The sequence below is a fragment of the Chelonoidis abingdonii genome, chromosome 17, assembly GCF_003597395.2.
Source record: "Chelonoidis abingdonii isolate Lonesome George chromosome 17, CheloAbing_2.0, whole genome shotgun sequence".
Lineage (NCBI taxonomy): Eukaryota > Metazoa > Chordata > Testudines > Testudinidae > Chelonoidis > Chelonoidis abingdonii.
The window spans coordinates 28,152,811-28,165,002 of NC_133785.1; the positions used below are offsets into that span (position 1 = coordinate 28,152,811).

The 12,192-nt window shown below is 40.0% G+C and overlaps 1 protein-coding gene across 2 annotated transcripts in view; it reads right to left on the reverse strand.

Moving 5' to 3' along the window:
* The window catches only part of CNTN6 (contactin 6), a 232,854-nt gene that overhangs the window by 176,446 nt on the left and 44,216 nt on the right, over window positions 1-12,192 (reverse strand). For both annotated transcript variants that reach the window (XM_032794620.2, XM_075073115.1), the window contains exon 2: window positions 11,425-11,559. In XM_032794620.2, the coding sequence (XP_032650511.1) occupies window positions 11,425-11,479 (55 nt within the window). In that variant the 5' untranslated portion in view covers window positions 11,480-11,559. The remainder of the gene's footprint in view (window positions 1-11,424; window positions 11,560-12,192) is intronic.

Consider the following 12,192-nt stretch of genomic DNA (forward strand, 5'->3'; position numbering starts at 1 on the left):
TAGTATCGGCAACTATTGAGATGTTATTGTGAATGTTGCAATATTTGGTGTTTTTCATAAAGTCCCAGCTCCTGAAGTTATGTGATTTTGTAAGAATGTGAATTTTTATTATTTCATTATAGTTTATTTTTAAAGTAATTTTCCATCCCTAAACCATGGTGAGGGAGAAAAACTTGAAAACATTAACTCTATATTCTCAAAAAAAATCAGCAAATAAAAAGAACCCATCCTTGTTGTTGTTCTTGTTGTTTTCATTTAAATCTCATTATTTTTAAGCCAATCTCATGATATTTGTGGGTCAGGCCTATAAGTTCTGAATGCTTAGGGTCGGCAATACAAAGAAGCCTGTAGGATCTTGTTGTGAGACCCTCCCATGAACAGCAGCTGCTCTAACTCCAACCCAATATTCATGGCGCCCTAAGAACATTGAGTTATCATGGAAGGCCCAAGCACACCCCTGTAATTTCCTGAGGTTACCTCCTACATTTTCTGACAAAGACTTCAGAAAAACTGAAGAAGAAAGATCGCCTCCAGGACTCCATCTCAGGTGTTGCATAGAGCAGACTGCATCCAGCAACAGGATAATGGGGCGATCGAAGGAGGATATGTAGCTTAGTGTGAGTTTTATTGATCATAGCTGCACTATTCAGATAGTCAATAAAACTCCAACTAAGCTATATGTCCTTCCTCCATTCAGATCGCCACACTCTCTTATTGCAGCCTGTCATAAACAGATGGTTAAGGGTTAATGTCTCTTTTACCTGTAAAGGGTTAACTAGCTCAGTAAACCTGGAACACCTGACCAGAGGACCAATCAGGAGAAAAGGTACTTTCAAATCTCGGATGGAGGAAGCCTTTGGTTTGTGCTTTTGATGGGTTTTTTTCTTTGTTCTCTCTGGGTTCTGAGAGGGACCAGGCATATATACAGACTCTCATTTCTTTGAAACAGCGTCTCCTGTTCAATTTAGTACAGTACCATTTAGAAAGGCGGTTTAGTCTTTTGATTGTTTTCTTTATTTGCAAATGTGATTTTTGATGGAAGGATTGTATCTCTGTTTGCTGCAAATGTTACTGTTGCTGGGGGAGATTTCTTCTCAGTGTCTATTTAAGCTGAAAGACCCTTATGTACATTTTCCATCGTGATTTACAGAGAGACCAATTTTTACTTTTTCTTTCTTTTATTAAAAGTTTTTCTTTAAGAACCTGATTGGTTTTTTATTCTTGTGTTGAGACCCAAGGGGAGGGAGTCTGCACTACCAGGGAATAGTTGTGGAGAAAGGAGAGAAGAGGGGAGGAAAAGCCATGATTTCTCTCTGTGTTAGGATTACTGAGGCAGCCTCAAATCGGTGAGACCCTTGTTGATGTTCTCTCTCCCTCTCTCTCTCTCAGGGAGAGTCTGGGAGGGGGAGAGAGGGGGCAGGAAGGTGAATTTTAAGATTCAAGGAGTTGAATCACAGGGATCTCCCAGTGTTACCCAGGGAGGGGAGAATCTGGGAGGAAGAAAGGAGGGGAATGGTTTATTTCCCTTTGTTTTGAGATCCAAGGGGTTTGGGTCTTGGGGTCCCCAGGAAAGGTTTTGGGGGCCAGAAAGTGCCCCAAAACACTATATTTTTGGGTGGTGGCAGCTTATCATTTCTAAGCTAATAATTAAGCTTGGGGGGGTTCATGCAGGTACCCCATCTTTTGGACGCTAAGGTTCAGAGTGAGGAATCATACCTACACCTGGCTCTCCCCAGCAATCCCAATTTAACATGATTCTGTTTTCAATATATAGATAAGGGTCTGGCTCTGACTCATGGTTGGCTTCATGCACACACAGAACAACAAGCAATGATTTTGGTGGCAATAGAGAGACAGTGTTCCAGATAATTGTTTAAAAATGCCCAGCTCCCCAAATAGATATCCCCTCCAATCTACACATAACCATCTGTGTCTGAATTTTACTTCATGTGTCCAAATTAAACTGTTAGTTCTTGAAGGCTTTCAGTATTCAGATAAATTCAAGCAGTAAACACATCAGTAACAATGAAAATGGTTAAAAAAATCCTTTTGTTACCAAGAAATTGAAGGGGAGAAAATTGCTTTCTTGAGTCCACAAACACAGTGACTGAGTTAGTCAGCATTTGCTAACAAGCTTTCTTTTACACATGCACTGCTAGATGAAAACATAAGGATTTCAAAGAAATGCTCATGTTAATTTCTGCTTTACAAGAAACATGCAAATCCAAACACAACTCAATATGTGTTAAAAGAAAAGGAAGAAGCAAATCAGTAACAATTAAGGAAATTTTATTGTCAAGCTTTTGCAAAAAATGAAGGGTTTTTGTTTGTTTGTGTGTTTAATGACACACTGAAAAGTAGTAGATATTGTCTTTTAGTTTTGGAAAGTGATATTGGACCATACCCACAGCAGTGAGCGTAGCTCTATTGTCTATGAGAATATACACCAGTTGAGGATTTGGTCCACAATTTCTATTACTACGTAAGCCAACCACTTTTTAACATTTTAAGAAAAACAAATGTTTTCAACTATCTGAGATTTATACATTTGAAAATCAACTCCTGAGAGTGCACATTAACTCATTTTTTTACTCATTTTTTCTTACTATCTATCATCACAGTTGTTGTTTATTATTTATATTACCAGGTCAACTGAAAAATTGAAATACCTAACTAGTGAGGTGGCTGCAGCCTTATCTTTAGAGGAGTTTACACATAAATAAAGTGAATCAAGTCCATTAGATCAGAGAAAAATCCTAGATGATACCAGATGACTTCTTAGTCTTTCCATCATTCTGTACTTATAGGAAATTAGAACAAATTTACATTTCAAAAAAGTGGTTGGGTCTGATTTATTCACTCTTGTTACCTACACATTTTCATATTACCTTCTCAGATTTGATTTTTTAACATTCATTTTTCCACTTCAAGCAACAGAAAAATGCTCAAAAATCTTTTAAATCCTTAATCAACTACAATTCTCAGCTTCTTGGCAGAGATAATGAAGTGCAATTGAATTTTCTTCGAACCTGCTACATACCAAAGTGAAAACACTAAATTATTTCTAAAGTGCCAAAAGAATGTTATTTTCTAGAGTTAAGCCTCTTACGCAAAGATAAAATTACTTGATTTAAAATAGAAAAACACCATACAAAAATTGACTCGATAGAATATATCTAACAAAGTTAACTCATTGAAGAGATTATGAAATAACAATTATTTAAAGCACTAGATGGTACGATTTTCAGGCTATACATTTGGAGTTATATACTGTCCACATATAGTAACATCCAGATGAGCAGACACCTCAAGTAATGACTTCTGTGCATTCTAGTACACATCACTTAACATTAAAAACTGTATATAAAATCTTCCTGACAGGTAAATCAATGCAACCTAAAACCTGAAAGTGAATTGACCCTCAAAGAAGCATCTGCGCACTAACCTCTTTTGCACCATATGTTTGTGCACTACAGGGAATTCACAATAGAGTTGATGGCTTTCTTGGAAATGAACTGTGAGCAAAGATTGTTCACAATACTGATTGTAATATTGTTACATGATTTTAAAGGACTTCTCATTCCTTGTGTTTAATAGGTCAGTTTGATGGGCTGTAGTGTGTTGGGGATAAGTGAAGACATCATATTTCATTCTCCTAGTTGTCTAATTTTTTTTTTTAATTTAAAAAGCAATGTTGAAATAAACCTCTGCTATTTCAAAATGGAATGTATGCAATTTTCAAAAGTGTTCAGCATCAGTCAAACTCTCCTCTTGTTGAAGTTAATGGTAAAACTCCCATTGAATTCCCTGGAAGATGAGATAGGTCAGCACTGAGTGGTTTTGAAAACCAATAAGCCTCTTTGAAATGGATTGTCAATAAAACATCATTCTTATTGATCAGTCAACTTGTATGTCCCTTGTCACACTAATATCTGAGCCTGGGCTAGGATGTGCCCTGGGGAAAGAAGCCAGTGACTTGCTTGATTTCCTGTGTTTTGTGCCCCTGTAATAATAACTCACCACAGTTCTTATAAAGAGACAGAGGGAAACAAACAGCGTGTTAGCATTAGCTATTGCTCCTAAAAGTAAGGAGTGTGGGCCAAATTTTGTGCAAACCTTATTAGAGTGTTATTGAGAGCAAAACATTTCCTGTATTTAATAATGGCTCATTCTCTATGTAAGACTACTTTAGGCATTGTATGGGGAGATTTTGGTAAACCAGTAAAGTGCCTGAAACCAGTATTGCTTATTGCAACAAGCAGCCAAGTCAGCAAGCCGTAAAATGTCCATCCAGCAGGCTTAACTTAACCAAGGAAGGAGGGGGTTTTGGTGCCACAGAAAGGGCAGCTTGACCCCACGTCCTTCTTGATAAGAATTGTGTTGAAGTTGCTGATACATGCATTTTAGAAGAGCAGAATGTGCCCTCAGGAACGTGTCTAACAGGGTCTCAAGGCTGCAAACTCTGGGAAAAATACCTCACATGCTTAATCAATAATCAGAAAAAACCTCTTGCTTGACTATTGGAACTGTTTGCTCAACAAGTTTTCTTTAAGGGACATGTCATTGTGTTACTAGTGTATAAAATAAGGGGGGAAAGTTTGAGGTAGGGGGACTCTTCAGGACTGGACTCTCCCCCTGGATACATCTTGTGTTCCCCAGCGGCAGCCGCTGTGCCACTTGAGAGCCACACTCATCTTCAGTAATTATTGAGAGTTGGGGGTGTTTTACTAACCTGTTGTGGGCGTGTGTAAGTGCTTGAGACAAAGTAAAGTTTAGCTTTAAGTGAAAGCACTCTTGTGCTGTCCTGTTTGTGCCAGCCATCTATCAGTCGGACGGCCATGTCTCCCAATCTATTTCCTGACACCACCTTGCACAGAGTAAAAGTTACCAAGAGCTTTGGGTTGAAAGAACCCCAGGTAACAGCATTACATGGAAAACCTGTGTGATAGGTACTTCCTTTGAGTGATTTCTGCAAAGCTGGCAGTCTCCAACTTATTTACATTAGCAGCCTTAAGGGTACAATTTGTAAGGAGTGGTTATTTTTAACTCCTATCTGCTACGCACCTCAGAGAGGATTTCTTCTGCCAGGTGGTTCTTCTACTGCTCTACCACTTTGTGGACCACAGTATTTTTCTGGTCAATGGAAAAAAGACCTAGACTTGTTTATGTTTGAATGCATGTGCTGCTGTTCACCGAGGGACAGATTGCGGCTAGCATTTGCGAGGGAACCTTCTCCCTCTCTTGCATTGCCCACCTCAAGGCCAGCCACAATAGCAATCTTTGCACTGCAGGGAAAAATCCCTCTGGGTATTCTTGAAGAGGAGGAGGAAGGTGCATTGCCTTATTTCTCCCACTCTACACTAGCCTTTGTTGCATGCTCCAAGCATTGGGAAAAGAGGCTACACCATCTTAAGAAATACCTCCAAATTACAGGCACCTGTCAAAATCTAGGCTGAAATCCCATCATACACCGAAAGATGGAGAGAAAGGCCATCCTTTAAATATCACAGCTAATTGTTCTGAGAAAGATGTCTCATCACCAACTAACCCATTTTCTGTTGCTTTGAACTCATTTTTAGAAATACAGATCTCATGGTCAGTGTTTCCCCAGGTTATGAGAACCCCCATCTCTTCAGAGAGAAGCCTGAGGATCAGAACTCAGAACTCTGACTCGTCAGTGGCCCTCCAAGTGTCATTGAATGTTCAGATATGCCTCTACGTTTCTGGACTGGAATGGTCCATCTCCAAACTCCATTGTTAGAAAAAGAAAAGATGTCATTTGTTGTCTTAATATATGGTCTGTTGTTCCTAAAAGTGCTGTTATGATAAAAATAAAACTAAAAGAGACTGTGAATGGAGCCTGGGATGTAATGTATTTCATATTCATCATGTTATAACCTAAAATAATATTGCGGCATTTTACGTCAGAGAATATATGTCCTGACTTAAACAGTTTCAAAATCCAGCCAAGGAAGACACAACTACATCTCTCATTTAATTTGGTCCAATAAGTCAAAGTATATTTTAAAATATGGTTCCACTAACTCTTTTAAAAGTGAGAATAAGGACTAGCCAGTCTTGATCTTCAATATATATAATGTGTGTGATTAATTTTGGTTGTTTAGGCGCATCCCAGCACACAATCTCCTTTGTTCTTTCTTTTTACACTCTGACAAAGTGAGTCCATGTGCAGGGCCAGCTCTAGGCACCAGCGTTCCAAGCATGTGCTTGGGGTGGCACTTTTCAAGGGGCGGCATTCCGTTTTTTTGGGGAGTTTTTTTGCTTCAGCAGTGGCACTCCGTTTTTTTGTTTGTTTGTTTGTTTTGCTTGGGGTGGCAAAAAACCTGGAGCTGGCCCTATCCATGTGTCAGCAGGGAATAGGCCAGCTGCAGAAACAGTAACTATCTTAGAAAGAGACTGCAATTTCTTCTTTGAAGACCAGCAGCTGGAAGAAATCTGGAAGGGAAGAGCTCATGTCCCAGATTCTCGGGGGCAGGTAAGGGTGAAGGGTTCTTGGTGGGGAGGGCAAAGCAAAAAAGCAGCATCTTTAAATCCAGAAAAAAAAATAGGTGGCAACAGAGGAGCTGACTTTCTGAGTTCCCTGGGGAGTACTTGACGCCTACTCCTCCCCAGGCCCCGCTTCCACTCCACTGTTTCCCCAGACCCCTACTCCTGCTACGCCTCTTCCGACCCCATTCCACCTCATTCCCTGCCTCTTCCTGCCCCCCCTCCTCCCTTTTCTCCCCCAGTGCCTCCTGCATGCTACTGAACAGCTGATAATGGTGGACGGGAGGCACTGCAGGGAGGGGGAGGAGCTGATCCTCAGGGCTGGCAGTGGGTGATGAGCACCCACTACAACTTTTTCTGTGGGTGTTCCAGCCCTGAAGAACCCACGGAATCAGCACCTATGGGTGGCAACCAGAGGGGAAAAGGTAACCCTCCCCACCCTACACTTATTCCCAAATGGTAGTGAACTCAATGGAGAATGAAACAGCAGACCGGCTACGGTGAAAAACCGCACTAGAGCATACTGTTCCCCTCTCCTTTCACTGCTAAACAGGCATCCCCTGGCACGTCTGTTTCTACTTCCTTTCTACCATCATTTTGACTGCTTTTGGGGGGGAGTGAAGAACACCTGGGACTTCTGTGTCCCCTCCCTCAAGACCCAGTCTCAGAGTAGGGTTATTCCCCCTGCCCCCAGCCTAATGTGGGAGGGAGAAAAGGGACGGGTGAGTTGCTGAGCTGCTTTCAGTCTTTTTTCTTTTATATTATTAATATCATTGTTGTATTGCAGTGGAGCCCAATAGCCCCAGCTGGGATTGGGGCCCCAGCGTATTAGGCACTACACACACACACATACACTGAGCTTGGGAACAGAGAAGTATTATTGTTCCTATTTATAAATGGAGAACTGAAGCACCGGGAAATTAAGTCACTTGTCCAAGATCACATAGGAAGTCTGTGGCAGTGCTGGGAACTGAACCTGATTCTGAGCCTCGGCATAGTGCCTAAACCACAAGCTCATCCTTCCTCTCATTTCTGAGATAACTTGCCTTTATCCTTGCAGAATAAGGGCTGGAAATGACAGAGCAGATAGGGTAAAGATGGAGAGATGGTGAGAAGAAAGAATGCTTTTCCTTCACAGGTAGAATGTCCACTTCTCTGTTATGATCAGCTTTTTAACATGCTGTCCAAGTCCTTATTCCTGAAGTTGGATTTTCTCCCTCAACATATTAATATCAAGTGACATTTGCATTTCAACAAGAATGGGACGAGACAGCCACTAGGCATCCTGATAACAAATACAGAATTTAAAATAACAATCTCTGAGTTTATCTTCATCATCCTCCTTGCCTCCGGTGCTACAATGAGATCTGATTATCTCATTGAAATAGCAATGGGTTATTAAAGACGAAGAAGAAGAAAAGAAAAGCCCAATCTATTCCTTCACTGTGCATGCATACATTATTGTTATTATTTTATTGCTGTAGACTATGGCAAAAAAACCCTTGTTGAGCCACATAAAAATACTCTGTGGAAAATGAGAGATAGAAGGAACATTTGTTGCTGCATGTAAAATCTGTGGTTCTCAGGGAGATATATATTTGTCTTGCATGCAGTTAATTTAATTAAGATATTCTTTGTAGACTTCTGGGTTCTGATACTTAATTCCCCTTATACCAACCAGTTCCACACCAGTGTGATTCCATTCTTTTAAGAAATCAAAGAAGTTTTGTCCTTTTACACTGGGATTGATTATGGCCACTATGTAGGTTTCAGGTCAGATCCTCATCTGGTATGATTTAGTTGGATGATTTTGTTGGCGTTGGTCCTGCTCTGAGCAGGGGATTGGACTAGGTGACCTCCTGAGGTCTCTTTCAACCCTAATATTCTATGATCCTATGATTCTATAAATCCACGTAACGCCATTGAAGTCAATGAAGCTATGCCGATTTACATAGCTGAGAATATGAACATACATATACTTGGTCAAATTGGTTCTACTCTCATTTAAGTCAATGGTAATTTTGCCATTCATATAAGTTGCAGCAGGATCATGCTAAGAGCGCTGTATTATGTACCTGATTTACTAATAACACGATTATATGAGACTTTTTTGAATGCTGTCTTTCTTGGACATCATTTTTCTATTGTTGTGAAGTCTTTCATCTATATTTCAATAGTCTTCACAAAACTGAATATTCCAGTGTAACACTACACTTTTTGGATCCCTTAGCTCAAAGATGTCTGACATACCGAGCTCCTTTTAAATGACAATATTTACACAAGAATATGAAAATAAGTTTTCATAATTACAAAATCATGCAGACCTTTTGAAAACAAATATTGATAAAGACTAGGAAAGGGAACAGTTAGAACATAAATCAGTCATGCAGAATAATAAACGTATTGGAGTAGTAATAAAATGAGTATATCCACTGGTACAGATTGAGAACTGAGTATATAATGATGTGTTGATGTCTGTGAAAGTCTCCAGGCAACCTGAATCAATAGCTTTGATAGATGTGAAAGAGCTGAAGATTCTGAAGCCTAATGATGATGGTTTAAATGTCAGCACTGTTAACTATTGCACTGTTGACAAAAGAAGGCAAGGAAGAAGAGGGACAATGCTATAATAAAAATTTGTAAATCTGGTGTGACCAGCATCTCAAGCAGGTGGGGCTTGTGTGACCCAGGGACTTCTTGATGCCTGCTGGCATAGGGGATGGAGGGTGCATAGGACTTTACAGGGATCCCCTAGGTTGGATATAAGCATAATAATTCAGTAAAATTATTACTTCGTGTGAAGCCTCCATCGAGAGGAAGTAGCCCACTTTTCATGATATTGCTAAATGTGAGGATGGACAGTATTTAAGGAGTTATGTGTCTACACTGAAAATTACGTTCTTAAGGCAGGTAACTAGGAGGTGACGTATGAAACAGGTTTCTTTCAGGTTGTGGGTAAAACACAGTTATCCCTCTGTCTGGTCATTGTGTATTGTGCGCTTATTCAAATTCTGAGCCAGATGCTGATTAAGAGATTGAAAAATCTACAAGAAAGGAGTATACAGAGGAAACACAATCAGCAAGGAGTGTCCTACTTATGTAAAAGGACAATGCACTGTTCTGGTATGACTGGGGGTGCAAAGAGACACCACGGATCTTTCAGTAAGGAGGCAAGCTGACAGTGTGACTTGTTTCATGAACAGAAGATCACAACCAAGCTAGAGCTGAAAAATGTTAGAAGGACTTTGGGTGAGCATTGCTATATAAGACATGACAGTATCTAGTTAAGTAAGTCTAGGTTCTAGAATGTGTGCTATGGTTTTATTTTATATGTAGCGATTTTTTTCCAATTCGTCAACTTCCTATTGCTTGAATCTCTATACTTTGTTTAATAGACTTTTACTTGTTTTCACCATAAACGTATTGAAGTGCTGTGTGCCCAGCAGAGTGGCAATCTGAGGAGAAACTGGTAAGCCGAGTGTCCTGCTTCTTTGGAAGCAGAGAAACTGTGAATGAGGGTTTAAAAGAACAGGAGCTGGACACTCCAGGGAGTCATTTGGTGGGCTCAGGAGCTGGAGTGTGCCTATCGCTAATCTAGAGAGATTGAGCAGGCCTAGTGTGGAATGCTTGTGTTTCCTGTGACTAGTGGAGTTTGGGGAGCTGAGCCCTGGAAGGCACAGCCAAGACTTCTTCATGCTAAGGGCAGGTGTAGCACAATGCCTCATAACCCTGGGTATGCCTGGGAACAGTCACAGCTTGATTTGTGGGTGGAGTTTTGAGAGGATCAGTACATTTTTTTGCCCCCTTATCTGATCCTTGACTGGAACTGAGCTTCCAGAGCTCACGAGGGATCGGGAAGGCAGTGTTCACACAGCATATACATATTGAGTGTCTTCATGCATTCTAGGATGTTTTGAATATGGGGATAGGCTGAGGACAAGGGCAGGGATGGTGGATCTGTGAGCATGCAGGCCATACAATAGGTGGAGGAGTTAGTCCAGAATTAAAGCAGAGATAATAACAGAATGTAATTATTTTAATTGTATCCTTGGCGACCTGAATTCCAGTATATCAGTCTTTTAAAATGTTTAATATATGGCTATTGTCATTGACACAGCTGCTGTTAAGCATTCATTTAATGACAAGATCTATATTACTGAAATACTAAAATTCTAGATTATACTTAGAGTCTATTAGATCAAATATGACCTGGTTTCATTTTAATTTTATTTTAAAATGCTACCTCAGGCTGCATTCTGCATTATCTTCTGTTCATTCTTCAGGTCAAATACAGCTGCTGATTCATGCATGATATAATTAATTTAAGCATCATTTGAGGTTGCTATAATTAATATAATTACATCATAAATATATGAAAAATAGACCAATTGCTTTCAAACCTTTAAAAGTCAATGCAAATTTAGAGGTTGACTTTGTTGGGAGAAGGATTGGGAGCTTAACATAGACAATCCAAATAAACAGCAGAAAAGAAGATGCAAATTGTTTGGTTAATGGACTATAAACGTCAGAAATAGGCATGCTAATTTTCACATTTGGAGATGCACATGGAGTGAAAACTTCAGTTAATAGACAATCCTCTGAAAATTGGAAGATAGTCACACATTTCTCATGATATATAACTTTCTATTTTTCCTTTTTGAATGACATAGCTTAGAAGTACATTGATGCCCAATATCTTGCTTGCTTGTAGCACTTCAAACATGTTATTTTTTTTCCCCTGTTTCAAAGTCAGCAGCATGTGTTGCTTAACAATAAAGGATCTCCTAAAGAAAAGCTGCTTACTCACTGGTGCATGAGAATAAGTACTGTTAGTTTTAGTAATTACCTTTCTTTTAAAAAAAAATTATGATGCTGACATATTTATCAATCACAAACAGTAATAATGGAACATTTTACCTGTGTTGCAGCTCAGGAGTGGCAGCAGAATGACTAGTTTCCATAGCAACATCATCTCCACTTTCCAAGGTCAAAAATCCCTCCCATCCAATCAGCAGAGAATAAAATATATCTTCCTGGAACTGTCTTTATATTCTGTAAAAAAAAAAAAAAAAAAAAAAGGGTAAGAGATGTTGAATCGTTAAAATGTAAATATAAACCAAATACCCAGAGCCAGGATTTCCCTTGTGGTGTTGCCACTTCAAGCTGCACTGTTGGACAGCTTGCCTCTAAATGGGTCATAACTAGTGCAGGGAAGCTCAATGAGTGCAAAGGTGATTCTCAGATGCCATAGACCTGAAATATAGGCTTCTTGTAATGCCATGCCTCCTCCCAGCTATAGTAGGAAGAAGGGCATGGTCAGAGGAAAGGGGTCATGGCTGGGATTCCCCAGTGGCATGGTAATCCTTAACAGTAGTTTTCATCCTTGAGGCCATTTGCTGCTGCTATATGTTAGAGCAGACCTCAGGCACAGAAGCATGATCCTCATGTTTATGCATGTATGGTCTCACTCATATAGCAATAGGTTCTATCAACAGGTCCCTACAGATTCTTTCTACCACTTAATAGCTGAAAATCAGCCTTGGGGAAACAGCCCATGTAAGTCTTACGAGTACCTTATGTTCCATTAATCTCTCAAAATGTCACTCTAGAGCAGGGGTTCTCAAACTGTGGGTCAGGACTGTGGGGTTCTCAAACTGTGGGTCAGGACCCCTCACGGGGTCGCAA